The sequence below is a fragment of the Crinia signifera genome, chromosome 1 (genome assembly GCF_055691185.1).
Source record: "Crinia signifera chromosome 1, ASM5569118v1, whole genome shotgun sequence".
NCBI lineage: Eukaryota > Metazoa > Chordata > Amphibia > Anura > Myobatrachidae > Crinia > Crinia signifera.
In genome coordinates this window covers 136,727,760-136,755,234 of record NC_139217.1, presented here as the reverse complement: position 1 = coordinate 136,755,234, position 27,475 = coordinate 136,727,760, and the positions used below count along the sequence as shown (strand labels likewise).

General features: G+C 41.6%; 1 protein-coding gene across 7 annotated transcripts in view; it reads left to right on the top strand.

Moving 5' to 3' along the window:
- The window catches only part of JADE1 (jade family PHD finger 1), a 70,760-nt gene that overhangs the window by 32,076 nt on the left and 11,209 nt on the right, over positions 1-27,475 (top strand). For all 7 annotated transcript variants that reach the window (XM_083173990.1, XM_083173981.1, XM_083173974.1 and 4 more), the window contains exons 3-8: positions 13,449-13,528; positions 14,596-14,753; positions 19,442-19,632; positions 21,993-22,204; positions 24,278-24,445; positions 25,312-25,428. In XM_083173990.1, coding sequence (XP_083030116.1) covers positions 13,449-13,528; positions 14,596-14,753; positions 19,442-19,632; positions 21,993-22,204; positions 24,278-24,445; positions 25,312-25,428 — 926 coding nt within the window. The remainder of the gene's footprint in view (positions 1-13,448; positions 13,529-14,595; positions 14,754-19,441; positions 19,633-21,992; positions 22,205-24,277; positions 24,446-25,311; positions 25,429-27,475) is intronic.

The following is a 27,475-nucleotide window of genomic DNA, read 5'->3' as shown; positions in this document are numbered from 1 at the left end:
TGGTGGTCGACCTAGCGACTGTTGACATAGGGATACCATCTGTTGGGAGACTCCTGTAAAGTAAGTGAGCTCTGAATCAGGCTCCCTTATCTGTTGTTCTGAAAGCTTATTGGCTGTTGGGTAGAAGTGCGTTTTATGTGTGTGGAAACAAGTAGGCCTGTTCTGCATAGATATCACATAATAATAATAATAAAAAAAATTCCCCATGTAATTAAAGTACTGTATATACAAACTGTAAATATGACCTAGAAAACCAGTACAGCGTCCCCTTTGTCTGATAATGTAGTAAGTACGGACGTCTGATGCCTGCGAAAACCCTGAAACTGCTATCACAGTCTAAGGATTGGATTGAAAGCAAGATTCTAAGTCGGTTCGTTACTACCCAGGCTGTTTTATCACTGTTGTTTCCAATTGTAAAGTGCAACTGAATATGCTGCGCTATATAAGAAACTGTAAATAAATAAAGCAAGCCTAGATGTGGTCATTGTGGGTAGAATTTAACTTCTGTGGGCCAGACATGTGTTATTCCCAGAATGTAATATTCATATACAGCTCTTGTAGACTTGTTTACTGCAGTATTCCCTCTATACTGCCTGATGTTTTGTCTGCTCTTTGTAGCAAACTGTCAAGTTATTTCATTGAAACCAGATGAGCCAGATCATTTTCCCCAAGAGGCCACTTCCAAAAGTACAACATGCTCTGAGCTGCGTCAGGTGCTGCCTCTGTTAGAAGCAGTGTTCTGTGTATTCAGTGTCTTATGTGAGGCATACTTATACCTAGCAACAGGATTCATAGGATTTGGGAATAGTGTGTTTTGATTGATCATCTATGTAGCATGTACAGTGCTTGAGTTTTCCAAAACGAGTTTAAGCCAGGAAAACTCTCCAACGTATTCTGTGATATACCTGTAGTCGCCTTATGAAGTATTTGAGGCCTGGTTCTGAGTTGGACGCAGATGTAAAATGTCGCTGCATCTCGTGGTTATGTGCATTTTGCAGCTAAAAAAATCGACAACTGCTTGTCTCTAACAAGTCATATTTATATAAACTGAGATATCAAGTGAGCACAGTTCTGCTTGACAATAAAATGGTAATTTCATGGTGTTTAGTGGGCAATGACCAGTCCTAACAGACTGATCAGATCCATTTCATGGGAGTATCATTGGCACGTAAGCTTGATTTTCTGCGCTGTTTTGTGGTGTGTGGGTGCATGTATCGCTTCTGCTGCAGACAAAAATACAGTTGGCGGGATGTACCACATGCAGCAGCTTAGACAGGACACGGTAAATGAAGCCAACCAGATTTTGCCTCTGGCAACCAGTTTATGCAGGAAACGAAGAAGTAGATCCCAAGCAGCCCCAACAAAGTTTTGTATTGTGGTGGGATTTCATGCACAGGAGTGTCCATCCCACCCTGCTCCGAATCCTAGTTGTGAACTTAAGCCAGCACTGCTGCAGCAATGCATTAATTTGCTAATAACCATTATAATGGGAGGGGGGTGGGGGTGTTCTTATTTTCACTTGACTGCCACTAAAAGGCACCTGACTGAGTAATCGAACTCCGTTTGGACATGTATGCGGCATGAGGACATACTTCAGCTCAAGCTGAAATGTGCGAGAACTCTGGTTTGAGTGGCCCTAACCAGTACTAATGGTGCGCACTTGTGACACTGAATAGTTATTATTGGCCCCCACAAAACACCTTTTAATATCCACTAAGTGCAACATGTAGATAGAAGCCTCCGAGCTGCTTCAGTCACCCATTGCTGCATTGTCGGACACAGCAGATCACTCTGTAGAACCATTGGTCATCATCTTAAGGTTACTCAGAATAACCACCTAGGCAGTCCTACAAATCTGTGGTGCAATGCGTAAATCAGAGTCCACCCCTGGCCCAGAATGGTGGAGGACACTCACCTGACCTCTGCGTGTGTGGACACAGGACCCTAGCTGTACATGTGTAGTACAGTTCATGCGCAGCAAAAACCACACTTGAATCAGGTCCTAGATCTTTTAGTTTTGTTTCATCTATTTAATCCACCCCTAGTATCATTCAGCCAAGCGGTCACCTCCACCTCATTGCAGTGTATGGAGGTGCTGTGATTATTGGGTCATTGCTTCTCCTTCCCGGTTTCACTATGTTTATAGTTCTTCTTTGTGGTGTGTGTGTGTAGGGTGGGGGGGTCCGTAACAAGGACCTGTTCTTTGTAATAACAAACTATAGCTGCTTCAAGTTGTGACTCTAGACAATGTAAACATTGCTAAGATTAGGGACATCTGTCTGTTCAACAGCTGTTGAGAGACTTCCGTCTTTGTCCGTATTCCAGAATGCAGTCCCTTGAAAAAAATGTTTCCAAAAGTTTAAATAAAGACTCCGGAATCTTGGGACACTTATGGAAAGTATTTACAGAGAAATGGTCTATAAGCTATTGTAGCTGCTAACATTTAAAAAAAAAATGGTAATTTGGCTGTTTGTTTACTACAGCATGAATTTGACATGATAAATACATTTTATTGTATTTTCAATTCATCTCGTGTATTGCTGCCATTAAATATTAGAGTAAAATCATTCTAGTAAATGGCAGTTGATCTAACAATATAAGAATAGAGTGCAATTTTATTTTAGCAGATTATTGAAGCAGTGTTAAGAAATGGCTGAGAAACAGCAAAGAATAATCTGTATTTCATGGAACATGTTAACTGTGATTAGTTGCACAAAGAATGTCTTTAAAAGTTCCTGCAGATGTCTAGAGAGTCAGGAATGCAGCTCAATACTAACATGAATAGTGGTTTACCAGAAGTCCTCTGAAATTGTGGAATGTAAAACTTCCAGTGTCAAAACATATCTCCATCACGGTAGTGCTGAATGGCTGTAGAAATGAGAAATCAATAACATTTATACTGTATTTGAAGTTGCCACCATGCCTCTAATACTGTAGTATTTGTATTGCTGTTTGATTTTGTGGTTTTTTTTTTGTTAGGTTTTTTTTTTTAGCATGGTTTTATTTGTCTTTTTAAAATAGTATGCACAATGATCTTATGCCTAAATAAGGACATAACCATTTTGAGATTTTATTACATGTTTGTGCAGGGCTGTAACCAACAAAATAGGCAAATTATTGTATTTGAAGGGCTTTTCGCATAAAACGGAGGCTCCATTTCTTGTTTGGTATTTTTTCCCCTATACAAAACATGTATATAGTCATGTTAGCTCAGTGCAAGAAACAGCTTTTTTTATGTTACTGTTTGTTTTGGCCCTCATTCGTCGTAGCAGCCTTCTCTGTAATCAAGGCTGCCAACTATCCTGTGAGCCCCAGGTTTGTCTTCACGAGTGACGTATCCAAGGTCTTGGTGGCATCCTAAAGGGACAGACTAGACTGTTTATGTCAAGCTTCCTCCGTTTTCTTTACTCTATTGCTACTGGAATTTCCTCTAATCTGGCCCAAAAGCCATGTGTGGGGACTGGGTTTGAGTTACTGAAAAATTTTAGCCTCAGAACATGTAAAACTTATCATTTTGAAATGCGTAATTGAGAAAGCTTGAAGATTGTGCTGAACATAAAATGCCCCTATACTTCCTTTAATAGAGACCATTTCTGAATCTTGTCCCATTAGTTTGAAATGGTCGGTAATACAATACGTAGCATTAACATTTGGGTACAAATAAAATTGTGGAAGCTGGAAAATTTTAAAATGATTTTTAGGGAGGCCACCTAGCAAGTATATTAACCCCTTCCCGACATTTGACGTGTATATATACGTCATGGCCGGGATGTACTTCCCGACACATGACGTATATATACGTCATGACTTTAAACTGTCCCCGCGTCTATAGACGCGGTGACAGTTTAAACATGTCTGCTGTCCCTGACAGCAGACATGTCCCTGCATGCCCAGGGGGGGTGGCGATGCCTCCCCCCCGTCGGCGATCGCTGTGATTGGCTGTTCAATGTGAACAGCCAGTCGCAGCGTTTTCCTGTGTTACCGGCGAATCAGACGCTCGGTAACACAGGTGTCAATCACCGCCGGGTGTGAGGGGGCATGAGGGGGTCACCGGTGATGACCACACCTCACCCCACCACAGCCAAGGCGCTTCATTTAAACTAACGGTGACTGCGCTGCAGACGCCATTCCGGTCTGGAATGGCGTGCAGAGCGGTCACCGGCCACTCTATCGTGATATACATACCTGAACCTTGCCTGATACTTACCTGATCACCGCTGGTAGCGTGCTGCCAGCAGCTGGATGCTTCCTGGATCTTGTGACTTCCTGTGTCCTGCTGCTGCAGTGTCATAGAGTGACAGAGAGTGATAGAGAGTGCTATATTTTGTGTATGCTGCACCCCTTTTGTGCTGATCAGTATATCTGTGCTGATCAGCAACTTTTTTTTTTTTTTTTATATATATACCTGTCAGTTGCACCAAAGGTTGTGCTGCCTGTGCAACTGACTGCTGCCCCCCCTTTTGTGCTGATCAGTTTAAATTAATTAACTGATCAGCAACTTTTTGGGGGTCCAGGTTTTTTTTTTATATATATACCCTGTCAGGTTGCACCCACAGTTGTCTGCCTGCTGCCCCTCACTGCTAATCAGTGTCGCATCACTGCATCACTGATCTGCAGTTTTTTTTTTGGGGGGGGGGGATTGCAGTGGGGTTTTGTTTTTACACCCACGTTGCTTTTGTGGGTGCTTTTGTGGGTGTCCTGTGGCCGCTGATCAGTGACGTACATCACTGAACAGCATTTTTGGCACAGGGTTGATATCATTTTTTTTCTGCAGTTTTTTTAAATTGTTTTTTTTTTGGAGAGTGCTGTGGTTTATTTTTTTTTTTTATTGTTTTTACACCCACGTTGCTTTTGTGGGTGTCCTGTTGCCTTTGAGCGCTGTTCAGTGATGGACGTTACTGACCAACATCTGTGCTCAATTTTTGGCGCAGGACCTTTTTTTTTTTTATTGGGATCAAATTCCTGTATAAAGTATTTTTTTTTCTGCACTACATACACACTACACACTACATACCCCCCGTGTTGAAATAAAGTTTGTACCCCCCCTACACTATACACGTGTTGAAACATTACACTTACAGAAACACAAAAATAAAAATGGCATCCCAAATGTCATCCCAGTCATCCAGAAGAATGTATTCAGCGGAGGAGGCATATGCCATGCTTGCCTCTGACTCTGACACAGCCAGTGATGCAAGCGGGGAATTTGAAGGATTCGTCTTAAGCTCCTCTTCCTCCTCTAGTGATGAGGGACCCCCTCAAAGACGCCCCCGTAGAGCAGCTGAGACCCCCCCCCAAATGATTGATCCCGTATGGACCCCACCACCAGACAATTTTGAGCCCCAGGTTCCTGAGTTTTTGCCCATCCCAGGAATCCAATTTGATTCAACAGGTCTCAGAGAAATTGACTTTTTCAAATTATTTTTCTCTGATTTTATTAATTTAATGGTGGACCAAAGTAATTTATATGCCCAGCAGTTTATTGCTCAAAACCCCACGTCATCATTTGCTAGGTGGACCCCTGTAGATGCAGTAGAGATGATGACGTTTTGGGGTCTGGTGTTACATATGGGCATAGTAAAAAAGTCAGAAATTAGGCAATATTGGAGTACAGATGTTCTGTACAGCACCCCACTTTACCGTATGGCCATGACTCTGACTCGTTTTGATATACAGATGGGTCTTTTCCCATCTTGGCAGGGGATGGCGCTGGCGTCGCCAGCCGCCATCCCCCGCCAGCGCCATGGCGATCGTGAGAAGGGGACGCGCGCGCACGAGAGGCGCGCGCGTCCCCTTCCGACGGCGCTTCCATACGTTTCCCCGGGTCCCCGCCGGCTTGCCGGCGGTAACCCGGGGTCCCCGCCGACTGCCCGCACCCCCCCTAACCCCCCCCTAACCCTGTCCGTCTCCCTGAGGCGGAGACGGACAGGGTTTCCGTCGCGCTAGCGACGGAGACTGAGACGCCAGCGCAGACGCCATGGCGACCCGCCAGCAAGGATGGGACAAGACCCATCTGTAATCCTTAAATTTTTACATTACACCGATAATGCACAGTGCCCACCCAGAGATGATCCCACCTTTGACCGGCTATTCAAAGTCAGGCCGGTCATTGATCATTTCAGTGCCAAATTTGCAGAGATGTACATCCCTGAAAAATTTATTTGTATCGACGAGTCCCTTATACATTTTAAAGGAAGGGTTAAATTCCGCCAGTACCTTCCCAGTAAGAGGGCAAGGTATGGCATAAAAATGTATAAACTGTGTGAAAGCACCTCAGGGTACACCCACAGGTTTAGGGTATATGAAGGGAAGGATTCAAGAATTGAACCGCCAGAATGCCCCCCCTCCCTCGTAGGTGTTAGTGGAAAAATTGTCTGGGATTTAGTGCACCCCTTCCTGGATAAAGGTTATCACCTCTATGTGGATAACTTTTACACTAGCATCCCCCTGTTTAAGGCCCTTGGTTCAAGAGGTACAGCAGCTTGCGGTACTGTGCGCAAGAACCAAAGAGGCCTCCCAAAAACGCACATTGCCCAAGTACTGAGAAGGGGTGAAAGCAGGGCACAATCCACCGAAAATATGTTGTTGGTCAAATATAAGGACAAGAGGGATGTCCTTATACTGACAACAATTCATGGAGACAGTACCACCTCCATCCCTGTACGAGGTACCAGTACCCACACCTCAAAACCTAATTGTATCCTAGATTACAATAAGTACATGGGCGGAGTGGATCTTTCAGATCAGGTACTGAAGCCGTACAGTCCCCTGCGGAAAACAAAAATCTGGTACAAGAAGCTGGCCGTGTATATCATCCAGATGGCACTGTATAACGCTTACGTGCTATTCCGTTCTACCAGCCAGAGGGGGACATTTATGCACTTTCAAGAGGAAGTCATAAAGGGCCTAATATTTGGGAACCAGCAGGCAGAGGGCCCCAGTACTTCTAGTACTGGCCCCCGTATTGTACCAGGGCAGCATTTTCCTAACGAAATCCCCTCCACTGCAAGAAAGGGCAGGACACAAAAAAGGTGCAAAGTTTGCTATAAAAAGGGAATAAGAAAGGATACTATTTTCCACTGTGAAACTTGCCCCGACAAACCCGGCCTATGTATAAAGGAGTGTTTTAAAATATACCACACATCTATGGGTTATTAGGTTCATCATTTCACCGTGCTTCGGGGGTCTTGCTAATGCCACATAGCACCCACCATTCATTCCACCAGAATCTGAGCTGCAAAATCCAAAAATCACTCCTTCCCTTCTGAGTCCTGCCATGCACCCAACTGGTATTTTTTGGTCACATATGAGGCATTGCCATACTCGGGAGAAATTGGGGCACAGATTTTGGGGTGCTTTGTCTCCTTCATTCCTTGTGAAAATGAAAAATTTGGAGCCAGAACTGCATTTTTGTGTAAAAAATGTAATTTTTCATTTGCACAGCCCAGTTGTATCAAAATTGGTGAAACCCCTGGGGGTTTGAAATGTACACTATACCCCTAGATGAATTCCCTGAGGTGTGTAGTTTGCAAAATGGGGTCACTTGTGGGGGGGTTCCACTGTATTGGTGCTTCGGGGGTCTTGCTAATGCGACATAGCACCCACCAACATTCCACCAGAATCTGTGCTGCAAAATCCAAATATCACTCCTTCCCTTCTGAGTCCTGCCATTTTTTTGGTCACACATGAGGCATTGTCGTACTCGGGAGAAATTGGGGCACAGATTTTGGGGTGCTTTGTCTCCTTCATTCCTTGTGAAAATGAAAAATTTGGAGCCAGAACTGCATTTTTGTGTAAAAAATGTAATTTTTCATTTGCACAGCCCAGTTGTATCAAAATTGGTGAAACCCCTGGGGGTTTTAAATGTACACTATACCCCTAGATGAATTCCCTGAGGGGTGTAGTTTGCAAAATGGGGTCACTTGTGGGGGGGTTCCACTGTATTGGTGCTTCAGGGGTCTTGCTAATGCGACATAGCACCCACCAACATTCCACCAGAATCTGAGCTGCAAAATCCAAAAATCACTCCTTCCCTTCTGAGTCCTGCCATGAACCCAAATGGTATTTTTTGGTCACATGTGAGGCATTGCCGTACTCGGGAGAAATTGGGGCACAGATTTTGGGGTGCTTTGTCTCCTTCATTCCTTGTGAAAATGACAAATTTGGAGCCAGAACTGCATTTTTGTGTAAAAAAATGTAATTTTTCATTTGCACAGCCCAGTTGTATCAAAATTGGTGAAACCCCTGGGGGTTTGAAATGTACACTATACCCCTAGATGAATTCCCTGAGGGGTGTAGTTTGCAAAATGGGGTCACTTGTGGGGGGGTTCCACTGTATTGGTGCTTCGGGGGTCTTGCTAATGCGACATAGCACCCACCAACATTCCACCAGAATCTGAGCTGCAAAATCCAAAAATCACTCCTTCCCTTCTGAGTCCTGCCATGCACCCAAATGGTATTTTTTGGTCACATGTGAGGCATTGCCGTACTCGGGAGAAATTGGGGCACAGATTTTGGGGTGCTTTGTCTCCTTCATTCCTTGTGAAAATGACAAATTTGGAGCCAGAACTGCATTTTTGTGTAAAAAATGTAATTTTTCATTTGCACAGCCCAGTTGTATCAAAATTGGTGAAACCCCTGGGGGTTTGAAATTTACACTATACCCCTAGATGAATTCCCTGAGGGGTGTAGTTTGCAAAATGGGGTCACTTGTGGGGGGGTTCCACTGTATTGGTGCTTCGGGGGTCTTGCTAATGCGACATAGCACCCACCAACATTCCACCAGAATCTGAGCTGCAAAATCCAAAAATCACTCCTTCCCTTCTGAGTCCTGCCATGCACCCAAATGGTATTTTTTGGTCACATGTGAGGCATTGCCGTACTCGGGAGAAATTGGGGCACAGATTTAGGGGTGCTTTGTCTTCTTCATTCCTTGTGAAAATGAAAAATTTGGAGCCAGAACTGCATTTTTGTGTAAAAAAAAATAATTTTTCATTTTCACTGCCCAGTTGTACCACAATTGGTGAAACCCCTGGGGGTTTGAAATGTACACTATACCCCTAGATGAATTCCCTGAGGGGTGTAGTTTGCAAAATGGGGTCACTTGTGGGGGGGTTCCTAACTTTTAGCATCTTATGGTGCCTAGAAACCTACATGGTGCCTAAAAAATAATCTCATAAAAAGGAGGCTCCAAAATCAAAGTAGGTGCTCCTTCTATTATGAAGCCTGTGGTTTGGTCAACGTGCACACTAGGGCCACATATAGGATATTTATGAAAACAAAAGAATTGGGGGAATCAATTTTTAGTCACATTTCTCTAGTAAAATCTACTGTGTTCCTTAGAAAAATGTATTAAAATTGCAAATCTGCAAAAAAAATGAAATTTTGAAATTTCACCTACACTTTGTTTTAATTCCTGTGAAACACCTAAAGGGTTAACAAACTTCCAAAATGCTGTTTTGAATACTGTGAGGGGTGCAGTTTTTGAAATGGCATCATTTATGGGGGTGTCTCACATACAAGTCCCTCAAAGTCACATCAGAACTGAACTGGTCCCTAAAAAAATCAGTGTTTGAAATTTTCTTGAAAATTTGAGAATTTGCTATTCATATTTTAAGCCTCCTAGTGTCCAAAAAAAGTAAAAGGATGTTGAAATAATGATGGAAACATAAAGTAGACATATGGTCTATGTTAGTTATTAACTATTTTGAGTGGTATGATTATTTGTCTCACAAGCAGAAAATTTAACATTTTGAAAATTGCTAAATTTTCCATTTTTTTACGACATTTTGGTATTTTTCACAAAAAAACACAGACTGTATCGACCCAAATTTACCACTAACTTGAAGTACAATGTGTCACGAGAAAACAATCTCAAAATCACTGGGATAAGTAAAAGCTAAAAAAAGTTATCCCCACTTAAGTGATACCTGTCAGATTTGAAAAAAAGGGCTCTGTCAGGAAGGCAAAAACAGGCTGTGGCGGGAAGGGGTTAATTACTTTTACTCTATACACATTACTTAGTGTCTTTTACAATTAGATATGTTAATGGTTATGGAAGGCCTGCAAAACTATTGCAGATCGGAGAATAGCTGCAAATCTTTTCGCAACTCACTCCCCATCGAATGATTTTCCCAGTCTGTGCATATCTTGGGACATACTTGGCCAGTGTGATAGAAACAGGCTGATCAAGGCCAGAGCTGACGTCATAAGCCTTCCTTGAAAATTCCTGGGCTCATCTGCATTTTTACTGATACTCCAAGAAAATGGACGATTTCCACCCACAAATACATAGCTTCCCATCAATCAACTTGTGAATAGCTAGCGATAAAGAAAAAAAAAACACCTGATTTATTCACAGAATGAATATGCACAGCATATGCGCAGTACTATCCATACGCATGTGCATTCATTCGATAATCAGCCGGCCTGCGAAAATGCAGCCCATAGATTGGCTCTGAATAACCCCCTTTTTCCTCTTTCATCGCAGGGTCCGGCACTTCCAAAGTAAACCCTGGTTGACCATTATACAGAGGACAACTTGGGTTTAACTCTCTTTTTTTTTTTTTTTTTAGAATCCAGGTCGAAATGACGGGTTGTCGGCCCGTTCTTGGATGTGGTGCATTCACAACGCTACTCGACCCGAGTCGATGTGTGACTGACTCAGGTTATTTGTGTGATGTGAAAGGGGTATAAGTTGCATATATGGAGGAATTTATGAAGTCAGACATCCTTTAACACTGGACGCCTATAAACTTTTTACACTAGTTACATTATTAGAAGTGATTAAAAGGTTAAACTGGACCAAATACAGACACAAACTATACTCAACTGGTCTACTACTAAGTGGAAAATACTTGCTTGCACATAATGTTAGTCTTCCACATTATTCTGTTTATGCCATCAGAAACCTCCACATTCTATTCCACATGGCCCCTATATGACAACAGTTCCTTCCACATGTCCCCTATATGCCATCAGACCCCTTTTCAGATGTCCATTGAAATCAACAAATGCCAATCAGCCACCCGTATATGCAATCAGAAGCTCATCAATTTCCCTTGTATACCATCAGACCCCATCCATGCCCCTTCTAATCCAAATATGCCTATCAGTATCCCTAATTTACTGGAGCCCATACCGAGATGGCCTCGTCCACCACTTATGGAATTGCATGGACTGTGACATCGACACATTGTGCAGAGGAGGAGATTGAGACACACCCACAGGTCCTTTCCCCAGATGCTATAACAGCATGACCCTGCTGCTTCTGCTCCTAGCTGGGAGCCAGACAGTTGCTGTGCAACATAACAACAGAGTTCCATGTGCCACAGCTGCGATGTGTTCCAGGGATTAGCAATTTTGTCTTCTAGTAATTGTGTACTTAGTATCAATTAATAGGTTAACAAGTACTTAAACAGACCTCTTTTTACTTCATGTAATGTTGTTTCATAGTTCATACAGGTGACTTTGCTCCCATTAAAGTGGTATGTTGTTTTACTTCACAAATCAATAGAATATTTGTACATAATGAGTTGCATTGTATTTATGCTTGTTATAGTCCCTTTTAGACTTTAAAATACTACCTTCACCTTGTACCATAAAATTGGTTTTAGTCTTGGTGCAGCTTTATGTAAAGTATTGTAATAACAAGTAGGTTATTGTTGTCACCGTTGCAGCATGTTGTATGGAAATCTCCCAGGAACTGAATACCGTGTTAATAGCCACCTGCTATTTCCTGGGCTCTAATTGGTGTATTCAGTGGGGTTTTGGTAAATGCCATTGTCTCTATAATTCTCTTGGTTCGCTCAGACTTCAGCCTTAGAGACGCTAGAATATAATTGTCAGTTAATACTAAAGAGCGGTTTTCCTGAAGTGTATATCTGATTGGCCTTTAGAGTATAGTGTAGTGTATAATGACCTGACTGCTTAATCACTTTTAATTCTCCACAACCAAGCTAATTGTAATGAAGAAGAATAATAATAGAAAAAAGGTAAAAAAAAACATTGAATACTCTTCCATAACAGCCAATTGAAGAAAGTCTTTGTGTTGACTGACATAAACAGGAATATTTCTATCACAGCCTATAGTATTGACCTAAAAGCATATTCTTTGGCCCCAGCTTGCATGTCCACATTCATTCAGTGTTGTTTAATACAGGGGTAAGAATGTGAAATAATTATAGAGTAATGGTTATTTTTTTTCTTTAATGTACTTGTGTATTGTTAACTTTGTAAAGCAGGCATGTACAAACTGGCCCTCCAGCTGTTGTGAAACTATACATCCCAGCATGCCTTGCCATAGTTTTAGCATTCCCTAATAGTAAAACTGTGGCAAGGCATGATGGGACTTGTAGTTTCCCAACAGCTGGAGGGCCATATTTTGGACATTCCTGCCCTATGTTCGCAGTTGCAATACATGTTAATACAATTTCATAGATTGCTATTCAGTGTTGTTGACCTGCAATATGATTAACACTGCAAGCTGTCTCTTCATTTGAGTTTTATTGTGCATGACTGATCACGATCACATCACATGTCTGATTGATTAACCAGACTTAAAGGTCAGGCTGGTTGGACAGCTGGTGAATGTTGTTTATCTGGCTCTATAGATGGTCTGCATATACCCAAGACTGTAACTGTGTTATTCTAGAGTCACTGTGCTGTACATGTGAGAGATTAATACCTTTCTATTGACTGCTTTTTCTTCTATGACTTGTAGTAAAGTGTTCTCTTCAACAATGCCTACTCGAGTTTGGAAGCAACTGGTGGACTAACCTCCTAGTTTACATCCGCTACATACCTACAAACTTTAAGGCATCTGCCAATAAGTATCTGTTCTCTGGGTTTGTAGAAAACTAAGCTAGCTAAGCAGCTTGTCTAATTTGGTATTCCCACTCTGTACATGTTCTGTGGGTTTACCAATTTATCTGCGACTCCCCTTGGTCCCTTACCTGTTACTTTGTATGCAGTGCTGCCCCTGCTTAAAAAGAGAGCCCCAGCACTAAAGGACATTCATACATTCTTTGCTTGATTTTTGCATTTTGGTAAAAAGTAAAGCGTTTGTACTTTGTGCCAGTGTGTGTATAATTCATTGCTGCAATGTCCTGGGCTAGCTATATTTAGGGAACCACTGCTTTTGCTCAGGTTCAATTCCAATGGTTGTAGATTCCCTTATCCAGATGAAGCAGTTTATCCGTTGGTCCTGGGTTAAACTGAGGTTCCGTAAATGCCTGAGTGACCGCTTTATTTTTATTATTACTTGGATATTTCATTATATTACTACTGGGCTTCTTCAATTAATTGCCTTTTTTATGAAAATAATCATGATAAATATGCTATTGTGAGATTCATTTTCTGATAATGCAGAAACCAGTTCAAACAATAAATTAAACCACAAGTGAAATATTCCCTGGTAAACCTTTTCCCTGGTCTTGTTTCCCCACCAGGTCTGTCTACATCATGGTCTCAGCATTCGAGGTCTAAACATATCCGAAGCTCCAGGCATGAAGATCACAAGCCCTCTGAGGTACTGTGGGGGTGCACTGTACATCCGCCTCTTTTATAGCTGAATCGTTACTGTTACTGCTCACAAAAATGCCATTTGTAGGCAGTTGTCACATTTGCAGCAAACATTGTTTTTAGATGTAAAATGTTTGGCATTTCTGGCTGTATAATTCCAGTTGAGGGTTTAAGGGGGCCATACACCTGAACGATGTCTGGCCGATCCGCACAATAATGTCAATGGGACACTCTAGTTGATATTTCCACCTTGTGATGTCTGTTCAGTCAGGTGCCTTTTTCCAAGTTACATCCCCTATTTATGTTGTGTCAGCTTACAGGTGACATGGGTTATGATATAAAGAGGTGACAGTCAATAAGTCAGTGTACACAAGGTCGACATAGATAAAAGTGAACACAAGCGTAAGGCTGATACAGAAATGGTTGGCATGAGTTTTTCATGTTTTTGTTTTTTTTGTCATTTTGTTTATTTCATCACAAATGAATGTTGCATGTACTCTGTCATTAATCATTTCGCTCACCATAATTCGGGCAAGTTTCCTCGTTGCAATCGGCACTTTATCATCCACATAAACCCGATCTGGAACAGAAATTGTGGAAAAGTAAAAAAAAAAAAAACCTCATGTTGACATTTTGTCCTTGTTAACTATATGGTGTTGACCTATTGACTGTCGGCCTAGACAATATTGACCAGGTACAGGTGTTAGGCACCATTTTGTTTAGTCTTTAGTCATAGGTTCTAGTGCAGGGATCCCTGCCTTCGTGCTAGCGGGCTGAGGAGGTGAGCTGTCTGTGCTAACTTATTGCAGGTAACGGTGTGGCCTGATATTGCTGCCAACCAGATTCACCTGTATGTTTACTGTAATCCACTGCATTAGGAGAATCCACTTTTTGTGTTAACCATGTGTAGTCTGTGGACATACTGCTGGTCACTTATTTTATTTTTTTCTGTTCTTTTTCTGAAATGCCTTTTTCTGACAAGCCTTCAGAGTTGATGTCTACCCTGTTGATAATTTGGGTCCTTGCATTATAATGGAATGTGTTCAAAGTAAATGTCTTTCTGGTGTCGTGCAGGTGTTCCGGACGGACCTTATCACTGCCATGAAACTACATGACTCTCACCAGCTGAACCAAGAGGACTATTATGTATTAGCCGATTCATGGCGACAGGATTGGGAAAAGGGGGTACAAGTGCCTGTGAACCCAGAATTTATCCCTGATCCTATAGCCAGGTAAGAAGATGAATTTGGACTTGTTACACCAGGCGTGAGAGCAGATGATGCACAAAGGAAATCACAGAATGCTTCAGCTGTTTATTTTGCATGGTGAAGCATAAACTCATAAATCCTGTTGCTCATTGACCCTCTATAAATGTTGGCTGCAGCTTGTGTAATTGCCAGGTCCCCTCTGTTTCTGGCCTTGGGTACAACAGAGCTGTAATTGGTATGCTGTCTGTCATATAAAGTGAAGCGTTTTTGAGCTGATCTTGTTTGCTTTATACAGAAGACCTGGGGAATTATGCACTTGGTTTATAGAAGCAGGGATAAAGGAACTAGTAAACTTGTGTTTAATATATCATTAGAAATGTATACGTGTGTTAGTGAAAAAGTCATTGCTGGAAATGTCATCTTAAATATACAGTTTGTTGACTTTTCAAGATGACTGGAGATCTGAATCCTTCCTGGTTTATTTAAGACACTATCCATTACCTTTTATGTGGATTCATTTTTTTTCCCCAAAGGTGTTCCCTTTTATGGATAATATCAAGTAGTATTAGGCCCCTGCATGTGGTACAGTTAATGTGAGCTTAAAAATTATACACCAAAGCATTCACATTGAACACTGTACAGAAGACAGTAGTGCATGGTGTTTTCTCTAAGTGTGTGTGTGTGGTGCTCTACTCTACAGGTGTGTCCTAGTTCATCCGCTTTCACACCTGACAAGCCCTCCTTTTCTAAAGCACAAGAGAATATGCTGCGCTATATAAGAAACTGTTAATAAATAAAGAAATAAGCCCCCTTGACATGCCAGGTTTTTTTTTAAGCATTTTTATGCTGAAAACTCTGGAGTGTGACAGGAGTGGTTCTCCCTCACATCAATACAAGTTCCATTGTGCTCCATATAGAGACTCAGTCACACACAGTATATGATAGTCATACATCAAATTAATCAGCAGAGTATCCTGGTGCATCCTAGTAATGTTGCAACGTAGACTCTTTTTGACAAAAATACGTCCGACTTTAGAAACATTGTATGACCGCTAACTATCACCAGGCATCTCTAACCGCGTGGCGTATTGAGACTAGATGTATGAGGACACATCTGTATCTCCCATGATTTTTGCAGTATATTTGATACCTCTGGGTGAAATGAGATGTCATGGTCTGGCCTATCACTGCTATGTAAATTATTGTTTTTATTGCTCAGGTAATACCCAACATTCCTAATTGCTGAGGTAATTGTTAATACTGCACACTGCTTTAGCTGTCAGAAATGTGTTATTGACAAACTTCATCTTGCAAGTTAACTAGCAAATCTCTCTCCTATGGGAAGGGAGGAACATCTTATACATCTTAATGATGCATGGCATCTTGGAATGCCATGGGTGTTTATGTGAGCCACTTTTATTACTATCCATTGTAGTAGTACTATTGGGGATTGGGTGGGTGGAGTCCAATTAAGGAGAGCACATGCATTGTTTCTGCATTTAAGGATCATTACATAGGCTGTGGGCTGTATATCTTCTTGAAGTGCATAATTTTAAAGTGCGGCATAATTTAAACATAACTGCAGCGTTATACCTGCTTTCAACTGAAGTGAAACCAAATGACAGAAAACAACAACTCTGAAAACCAAAGTACTACTTTGAATGAGTGCAGTTTATCCTCCCAACATACTACTACAACATCATTTTCTTTCCTGATCTCTCTCCCTCTGTCCTCACTCATATCTCCAACTGTTTCTCTGCTACCTATTCTTGGATGACCAACCACTTTTTTAGACTTAGAATATCGAAAACTGCGGAACCTTTGTGACTCCATATAAACAATAATAAAAATACACAACCGCTCTGGGTACTGAGACCCCCAAACGGCTGCAAATAAAGCCAGATGTAACAAAGGTCCTTATGATAGGAGCTCAGCATCAAAGGAAGAGAATACAGATTACCCTACCAACTGGATGTTCTGCTAGCGGGTTCAGCATTGCTAAACATATGGTGCACTTGTCCTGGATAGTGGCCTGGCCCTTAAATATTAGGTGTCGTCTACAATCAAATCTTCATTCTGTCATATGTAAACCATAACCAGAATCAAGCACTTAGGGGTAATTTACTAAGCCTTGAAGAGAGATAAAGTGGACAGAGATAAAGCAACAGCCAACCAGCTCCTGTACTTTTTCAAGCACTGTCTATAACCTGGCAGGAGATAGCTGATTGGCTGGTACTTTCTTTGTGTCCACTTTTTCTCCATGGCTTAAGGTGCACATACACTGTGGGAGGGTGCTGTATGATGTGATGCGCACTCCCGCGGCCATCCCATCGCACAGCACATAAAGTCTGTGCAGCCTGCGCTCTTTGAACTAGGTCTTGAACGCATCATGCGCAAATTGCATGCAAACTTGCGATACGATCTAGTTCAAAAGGCACAGGAATATTGTACTGTGTATGGGCACCTTAAGTACCTCCTTAATTTGCTCAGAAAGTTCTGCTTAAAGCCATACATGTATTTGTATCCTTATGGCTAGACTACTGCAATGCCTTCTATATGGGTCTCCCAGCAAAAGAATTGCAGCTGGTACAAAATTCAGTCTATTAACAAACCAGCCTTTTTCCAGCAACACAACAGCCATTTTCAACTCCCTTCATTGGCTGACTTTAAGATGGTGAATCTTTTTAAATATAGGCTTGCTGACTTACGAAGCTCTACATGACCAGAGCCCAAGGTGGCAGCTTTATGAGTCCTTACTGCCCAGCTCAATTTCTGCAATCTGAAGAATCTCCCAGAATCTCTAGCTTTGTGGAACTTGCTTTCGCGCACAGTTTGAGAGGTCTCCACTCTAGATTCCTTTTAAATCAGACTCAATACTTCACTGTTTAGTTCCTATAATATTAACCGTAAAAATCCGTAACATTAACCGTAAAAATCTCTATTTTAAGCTTAATTTTTTTTGCATTTTATGCTTTCTAAATGTAAAGCACTTTAAGGCCTGCTGGAGTTTTTATTATTCAATATCATTTTAAAGTGCGAGTGTCAAGAAAAACTAGGTGTAAAATAGCTATTTTGAAACGGTATGTAGAAGCAAAAACCTCATGTCTTGGTTGGGGTTAAAAAAAATATAATAAAAAAAAAAAAGCAGACGTTAAATAGCCAACATAAGCTGTGCACATAAGTGGAAAGTAGTTGGGTATCACTTCTCAGCGGCAAAGGGGTTAAACATTTTCTTTCTGAAAATTTACTTCTGAAGAGTGAATAGTAGACCATTGTTATTTCCACTTTAATATCTATGTTGTTGAATGGCTATATTTGTATACTGTATGTGATAAGTGGATATAAGGGTCCTATGTAGATTAGTGTTTTCTAATATAGAAACATGACTTTCTGTAGCTTGCTAGCAATATAGTGCAGTGGGGTTGGATAAGATCATTAGGTCATTATTGTTCGCTGCTCCCCTTATCAAATAAAGTAAGTTACTAGCTTTACAGTAACATGGACTTGGTCATCTTGGACGAATCGGCCTGTAATCGTTATCGATCACCCAGATCGTCTGAACGTGCATTCCAATCTGATGATACAGTCCTTGATTGCATGTTCGGCATGAAGTCCCTGTGATGTCAGTGAATGACATCGATAACTATATTGCTCAGCGTTTCCCGTGGGTCATTTGTATTAGTTGACGATCTGGGCGGTGCTGCTTATAGTACAGGGTGTACAGACCTATAGCCTCTGTTTAGTGTTAAATACACTTATACTGCTTTCACATTGCAGAAATGGGTAATGACACGGTATTCTTAAATGGGACTTTAAAAAGGGTCTGAGCCTTGAGACCTTTCACATTGCAGGTGAAAACCGTTTTAAAAATCATTTAATACCATTCAAACATTCAACCCGTTTAACCCCAAGGGACACATTTCAAGCCATTGAAATAGAGCTGTTCAAACTGCCAAAAAAACGGCTTTGAACCGTGTAGGACTCTGCTTTTTAACCGTGTTGAAATACCGGTTAACTTTAACCGGTAAATCAACTCTGGCACTTTCACATTGCAGCCTTAAACGTTTTAAAATGGAAAAAAAACGGCAATATACCGTTTTAAAAGTGCGATGTGAAAGGGGTATTAGTGACTGTGAAAAGATGTCTGGAAAACAGTGGTTGGCAGTCATGCATGGAAGACCATCACTGGGATTAGTATTGTTCTGCATTGAGATTTATTTAGCGAGATCCTGTGTAACCTGTTTAACTGCATTTTATGATTTCTTCTTCCAACCTGCAACCATCTGATATCATGCAGTTATGTCTATTTATCTGTGCATGTGTAGATCAGGACTCTGATATCCAATGGTCATGCAATGTAGTGGTGGTCAACTATGAATCAGCCCCTTATTTACGGACACAAACAGTGTCAGCTGCGGTCAGTATAACATAGCTTAATAGAAATCTTAAATCTCCCATCATTGCTTTAATACCGTACAGTACGGCAATGTCTGGTAAGTTGTAAATAACAGTTCCATATGGGCATCTACTTTGTCATCCTATTTCTTGTTTGCCAGTAAAGCTCACTTATTAGCAGGATGATTAATCATGATTTAGTTTTCTGGTAGTGCTCTTAAAGATCTGTAGTTAAGCAAGAAAAATCTCATTGTCTCTGTTGCACTACAAATCGGGAGGAAATCTGTTCGTTTATATGTTCCTGTCTCTATTTATAGGGCAGTCGCTGAAAAAGACAAAGTGGTCACATACACTAGACCCCGTAAATACATCCATTCATCGGGGTCTGACCCTCCAGAGCTGGGATATGTTGACATCCGCACGTTGGCAGATGGTGTGTGCCGCTATGACCTGAATGAGATGGACGTTGCTTGGTTGGAGCTAATTAATGAAGACTTTAAAGAAATGGGTAAGTTCTTTGTGACCTGCTGCAGTATGTAGACGGCTCTTACAGTAGAATTATCCTGTTAGCACGCTGGCTCCAATGTCCTGCTAAACAAACATCCGTCATTGGGCTTAGTTCTGCTACCCATCCGTCACCATTTCCTTGGTTCGGACGCTGTCACTGCAGTAGTCCTGTACAGATATTTTAAATGGATGTTTTTTTTTTGTCAGATGCTTTTTTCTTAGAGGTATGTTGTTCCTCTAACCCTGGGAACTGCGGATTTTGCAGCTATATCAACGTTCTATAAACATATAGCTTTACCAGTGTATTATGGAGGCTAGTCAGTATTGTGCTTGCTGCATTTTAGGTTTCTAATTTGTGGCTGTCTTTATTCGTTTGTTCTCCTTATTTAGCTTATTTAACGTGATTAGTCATATCCTTAATATGCATAGACAGGTTACATTTGAGCAAAATAAACTATTTTACTTCTGAAATATATCGATGGACCATCAGCCAGCGTGTACCAGTGATATGTCTGTATGAACGAGGTCATTCACATATCACGTCGGCTGCACAACACAGCTGATGATCGTGCCTCATGCTGTGTGTACAGCTGATCTGCCGATTGCCCGTTCATGCGCACCGGAAGCGTGCAGAGATTAACAGCTCAACTGGGCGCCCCTCCCAATTGTGACATCAGTCACAACAGAGCGGGCAGTGTATGGAGAATACGCTTCATCTGCATATGTATCTAAAAATGTGCATGCACTTTTACAGTACAGGTTTTAGTGATATGCATGCTTTGAACCCAGGTGACTTAATTAGTACATACTATTTTGATTTAACCATCTGTGCTGAAACGGGATGCGGTCATTTGGTCTACAGCATGATGGTCGACGGTCATTAGGTTGACATGGGAAAAGGTCAACATGGTTTTAGGTCGAAAGGTCATTAGTTCGACAGTGTCTAAGTTGACAGTCAAAAGGTCAACATAGGGTTTTCCACAGTTTTTTTGTGCCAACAGGTGGTATTTCATGCCGATCATCCACTAGGGCATGGTGGGAGAATAAAATAGTGTGCCGTGCGTAGCGAGGCACTGTGCCCGACGCATTGCGAGTGATGCGAGGGGATGCGGTGCACTTTAAACTGCGTCCATTTTTGACTGCTGACCTAGACATTGTCGAACTAACGACCTGTCGAACTAATGACCTATAACCATGTTGACCTTTTTGCCATGTCGACCTTTTCCCATGTTGACCTAATGACTGTCGACCATCACGCTGTAGACCAAATGACCCCAACTCGCTGAAACCTGGATAGCACTCAAACCTGCACAGTTAGATCTGGACAGCAAGGGGAAAGCAAATCATTCTACAAGTACTACACATTTGTGGGAAGTTCCCCAACAATATTTTGGTTTCCTTTGTAGGAAGAATGCCACAGAGTAGTTAATATATGTATACGGTGGCAATTTTGAGGAGTAAAAATGATTCTACAAAATCATTATATTATTTATTTTTATCTACAATTCTTTGCTTTTATTTCAAAGTACATTGAGACTTTAAACTGCACAATTCTAAATTAAAAATTGGGGTGTTCTTAAACGTTAGTCTGGTAGTAACATCTACTGACCTCTGTGCTATTGTACACAGTCACTCAGAACCTTACACGACAGATGGACAAAAGCGGCCTATGGCTGCTGATTTACATCCTACTGTAGCTGTTATTTCTCTATTGCATCCTATAAGATGATATTCCTAATTGGTCTATCAATTTCTAGCATGCATTATAGAAATAAATGTGATTGGTTGCTGTAAGCTTTAGTAAATTTTGCCCCATCGCAATCCCCATTTAAATTTTTTTCTATTTATAAAGTGTCTCATCTATTTTAATGTATTTATTTATAAAATGTGTATTTTATTGGACTGCTCACGTTGACTCACTAGATTACCACTGCAACAGATTTTCTTGATGATCTCATGGTCCCTGTATATGGAAGTAAAGGGCAAGATCTGGATGTGGTTCTAGACACAGGCATGACCCAGCATACAGGATGAGTAATACTGTACAAGCTATTTTTGTATGACTAAATAAATGACCTTAGGGTGGTTCCTGTCAAAAGCTGTCATTTAAGGAAGAATCCTTGTTATTGATATTGCAAAACACATGCCCTCAAGCAGTAGTTCCAAATCAGTATGACATGTTCTGCCTTGTGGTGTTACTGCGAATGGCTGATGTATAAGAGGAGTGCTAGTTGTTATGTAATGAAGAGCCTATACAACAAGTGATCACTCATGTAGGCTTGTGTTAGTGATGCTCTGTGCACTTCAGTTTAGCATGTAAAGTGGCTTGTCTCTTATTCCTGTTTATGTCTGTGACTGTAGGCCTGCCGCAGCTGGATGAGGACGTCATGGAGCGAGTGATGGAGGAGTTTGAACAGAGATGCTATGACAACATGAACCATGCCATTGAGACGGTGGAAGGTCTAGGCATAGAGTACGACGAAGATGTTGTGTGCGATGTCTGCCAATCTCCTGACGGAGAGGATGGCAATGAAATGGTCTTCTGTGACAAGTGTAACATCTGCGTACATCAGGTTAGCACACTACGCATAGAACCAGTGTTATAAAGTGTAGCAGGCAATGGTATGATTATATTATTTCATTGTAGTAAGGGTGCAGGAAACAAATGTATTGTTATATTTATCGGGATACGGTCATTGGGTCACCACCAAGTAGGGCGACAAGACTTTAGGTTGACGAGACTTTAGGTCGACAGGGTCATTAGGTCGACATGATTTATTTTTTTTACAGTTTTTTGAGCTGACATGTGCCAACAGGCGGTATTTCATGCCCTACCATCCACTAGGGCGTGGTGGGAGAATAAAATAGTGTGCTGAGCGTAGCAAACCACTGTGCCCGAATCACGTTGAGCCATGCGAGGGGACGCCATGGTACGTTTCCTGTCCATGTCGACACAACATGTGCCGTGAGGCGGTATTTCATGCCCTACCATCCACTAGGACATAAGGGTTAAAAAAAATAATAATAATAAAAAAAAGTTGACTTTTTCACTGTTGACATAATGACCCTGTCAACCTAGACTCATGTCGACCTTCCTGCATTTCGACCTAGACACATGCATGTTGACCTAATGACTGTCAAACAACTTGCTGGTGACCAACTGATCCACACCCCATTTATCTAATGTAGAGTATTTGGCAGGCACTTTCTACATCTACAGAGAGCTTTCAGTCCGTATATGATGCAGGGACACCAGCAATAGTGTACAGTAGCATACTGACTGACTTATTCTAATATGCGACCAATATCTGTGCAACTTAAGGTGGCCATACTTTACAAAGACCTGTTTACAATCATGATTGTGTCCAACTTTCCCTTCAACTCCCTGACAGTCCTTGGTGGTATTTGGACACACAATGTATGACTCACTCAATGTAGTCCTACAATCCTTCATACAATCCAGCTGCTGCACGATTGTATGATTGAAGCTTCATTTAAATAGGGGGCTGACCTTCTGGGATCAAACAGATAGGTGTACCAAAAATCCTGTTTTATTTATTTTGTTAAGTTACAGGTTGCCAGCAACTACCAATCTGCTCACATCTGTTGCGCTGCTCCATTATTAAATAGCCCTAATGCAGCAATCCTCTAAAAAACTGCTTAAAAGCACATGCAATCTGCTCCCAATCCCAACTGTCTGACGTGCAGCACATCAGAGCAGAGGACCAATCCTCCAACCCCCTGTGCTGGCATTGCACGGTTGTGTGCACACAATCCCTCGAGATTGTATGATTGGTGCAGTGTCTTTCAGGTTTATGGGGCCTTAGGTCTCCTGAATTACCAGCAAACTTCTCCACTGTTTTCACTGCTTCATACAGTGCCCCCTCAGAGCTATAGAGCAGTTTAGGTTGATGCCTACCTGTGTGCATTATCACCTACTAATGTTCTTCCCTTCCTCTACTTCATCTTCAGTCTCCTCGACAATTTCGACACCTACTTCAGAACTGATGCTGATTTTAGTTCTACCAGCTATACCCTATTTATGTTGTATTTTATCAACACACCCTGTACGTTACCTTGTAATTTGTTTTTGTTGTTTGCTATGTACGGCGCTGCGGACACTTTATGGCGCCTTGTAATTAAACGTACTACTACACAAACATTGTCCCAGCTATTACACCTAAAAAAATACATCTGTGCATATGGAGTTCTATAAGTCATTATAAACATCTTGCCCTTTTTCACCCCGATATGTCCCTATTATGAAACTGGAATAGGCGTCACCAGCAAAGTGATAGAAGCAACGAATGTTTGACATGTTATGGCATAATGTAAATGATCAGCAGATGGCTTAGTTGTATTAGGAATCCTTTTTTAAATTGAAACATTTTGTAATGCTGCAAAGTGTCCATGTAGCATGCACTGTAGTTGGTTGGAGTGTCTGGGGGTTGGCTCTACAAATAGTGATGTCTTTTTAAAAACGTTCCATAATACGCTATATTTAGTCTCTCTGGTACACAAATAGCCATGATGTTCCCCCTCCCCCTCATTTATAGAGATTTAGATAGGTCTCACGTATTGGGTATATACAATGGTACACCGACCGTCATATATTTAGGGTGTTAATCAGCTGTTATTCCCTCTAGGCTTGTTATGGCATCCTGAAAGTACCAGAAGGAAGTTGGCTGTGCCGGACGTGTGCCATGGGGGTGCAGCCGAAGTGCTTATTGTGTCCGAAGAAAGGAGGCGCCATGAAGCCCACGCGCAGCGGCACTAAATGGGTCCATGTCAGCTGCGCTCTCTGGATTCCTGAGGTACATTTGAGAGCACAAACAGAGCTGAAATTACTATGCTAGAGTACAAATGTAAAGTGACCAGTGCTGATTGCTCGCCTTCACAGCTGCCGTTTCCACCTCACTGAGTTTTTGCAGTGAGGTGGAAACGGTGTGTGCGGCAGCCAAAATGGTGCGGTTCGTAGTTAAATGCAGCGGGCTACCTGCATTAGCCGTGAACCCCGCCGTTAGGGGGAATCCGCACCGTCCTCTGACAGCGAGGATTCCTCCGGAAAGTTGAATAGGTTGAGCAGCCAGAGCTTGGGGTTCAACGGCAGGAATGGCTTGTTTTCGGTGATCCTACCTGAAAACAAGCCATCCTTGTTATAAAAACCCCCTCACCAGCCGCATTGAATACACCACATACAGTTCTAAATAACAAAAATCGTAATGCATAGCAAAAACAAATAAAGTAACAATAACAAATCCCTGAAAAGCACCATTGTATATTTAAATAAAAATCTATAGCCACAAGTAAGAAATCCCAATGGATTGGCAAGGTATAATTAATAAATGACCGATCCAAAAACCGTAATGGTGATATTCTTACAAATCAGCTTACATCAAACTCATTGTGCACAGGAACTCCTCTATAATAGTGGCCCTGTGGTATCCTCACATCCACTAATCCCTCTACATTCCCTAGGACAGCTGCTTATGATACGACTTCATACTCACTGTTTTATCCGTTATTAAATGATCGATGCCCATCATAGTAGTAATAGCTATATCATTAAGTATCCTGTAAGTCAATGGCCAACCCTGGAGAACAATCTGAGAAAGTATTTTAAAGCACATAACTATGCTGCCACCAGCAACACCAATCTTGTCTTTCTGTGTTTTCCCAGGTGAGCATTGGGAGCCCAGAAAAGATGGAGCCTATCACCAAGCTGTCTCATATACCCAGCAGCCGCTGGGCACTGGTGTGCAGCATGTGCAATGAGAAGGTCGGGGCCTCCATACAGGTATGGGCTGATGCATGTTGTCCTATATAAAAAAAAAAACGTCATTGGTGAAAATGGACTTAAATGGGCAAAAACACACATTATTGAATAGTAATCAGCAAATTATTGCCGTTTTTTCTTGCCTGCCCAAGACATATGGCCAGGATTGAACAACCCCCTAAGTATCTGACAAAATAACCTTAATGCAGCAGTGATGTGTTCTTCCTTTTTTTATATGCTGTGTAACTGGTTTCCAAATAAACAATTCCTTGCATTTGTCTTAAGAGGGGAAACAATTGTGGAAATAGGACTATCCCGGCATCTATTGATTTTAAGGTGTATTTCACACGATTCCACAAAACGGTATGTGTTCTGCTTCCCGGTGGTCGGTTACCTGCCATTCACAATGCTGAACACGGTAACAGAACTAGAACCTGGAACCAGATTCCCGACATCAACAAGGATGCCGGGGGTGTGGTATAGCACTCCGACTGCCGGGACTCCGACTGCCGGGACTCCGACTGTGGGGCGAGCACAACGAAGCCCATTGCAGGCTTGCTGCACTTAGCAAGCTGAGGGCACAGTGGCTCACTACACTCTGAACCTATGGGTCATGGACAATAGCCGCTGCCCGTCGGGGTTTTAACAGACAGGATTCTGAAATCTGTGTAATGACTGTCAGAATATATCCGGGGGGTGGGGGGTGAACCCTAAGTATGCCAGGGCCGGTATGCAACAAATTCACATGAAGTGTACCTGGTAGGCAGGTATGTCCGGTATTGGCATATGGATTATTTCTAGCTAATAGAGTGGAGCTTGCTTACACTTATATTTATTTGTATTTAAGCGGCAGGCCACACAGACCAATATTTATTTGGAGTGAAATGTAACTAACTGTCTCTGTATTGTCTATTATAGTCTTATGACAGGGTTACCAAAGTACCAGAAGGAAGTTGGCTGTGCCGGACGTGTGCCATGGGGGTGCAGCCGAAGTGCTTATTGTGTCCGAAGAAAGCCTTACATGTAGTTCTTTGTAACATGTTCTGTTAAACACTACATGTGCTTATACTCCTCACACGTGACAAAACACACTATTCACAAGTAACGAAAATGAAATAGTGATAAAGATAAAAACTTTGCTACCTTAAAGAATGTCATACGCAGGCTTATTTATTCCACTTCTTAACTCAATTATTCCCCATTGGCATTCTAGAAGCAGGAATGAAACTCATTCCTTAGGGGATGTTGCCTAATTATCATATGTGTAATTATGGATTTATTTTTCTTAAGGCCTGATACCTGGGGGATGCATATTGTAAGAAGCAGATGAATGTAGATCTCTGATTAGATCAGTATCTTTTGAATAGTCCAAACTTAAATAGATTAAAGTGTGATTTGTCTATTAATTCACTTTGGTAAATGAAGAACGAAATCCTAGTTCTTGCGGAAAGTTTATTGCAGTCACACGTTATGTAAATGCCAGAGCATAGTAAATGAAACATTTCCAAGGTGTTTAATTGTTAGCAGTCGCCAGAGTGATTACAGTTGTCTGGTGTGTAGTATCGATTACCTTCCTTCACCCTTCAGGCTTTACTTCATTTTCGAATAACATGGTTTTTGCAGTTTACAATGTTTTATTTTTCTGATTCCAGTGCTCCTTTGTGTTTATTTTTCACTATTGATTTCCTACTACAGAACAGTGTAGTGTTGGATGATACAGAGTCCGTTAATAACTGTCTCTTGTGTGTGTTCTATCTCATCTGCTTGTTGAATCAACCTGAGCAGGAAACTCACAGGAGAGCGATTTGGCTCCTTTTCAGGAGACCGTAGAAATATTATGCTGTCATTGTGTGTTAGTCTGTGTGCACAAGCTACATGACACACAAACATGTTACAGGAAGGGGTCTAGTGTGTGTGTGTGTGTGTGTGTGTATGTGTATGTGTATGTGTGATATATATATATATATATATATATATATTCAAAAATTAACCCTAGAATGTCTGTGTGTGCGTGTACATGTGGAAGGGAATATAGCTTGTAAACTCCACTGAGGCAGGGACTGATGTG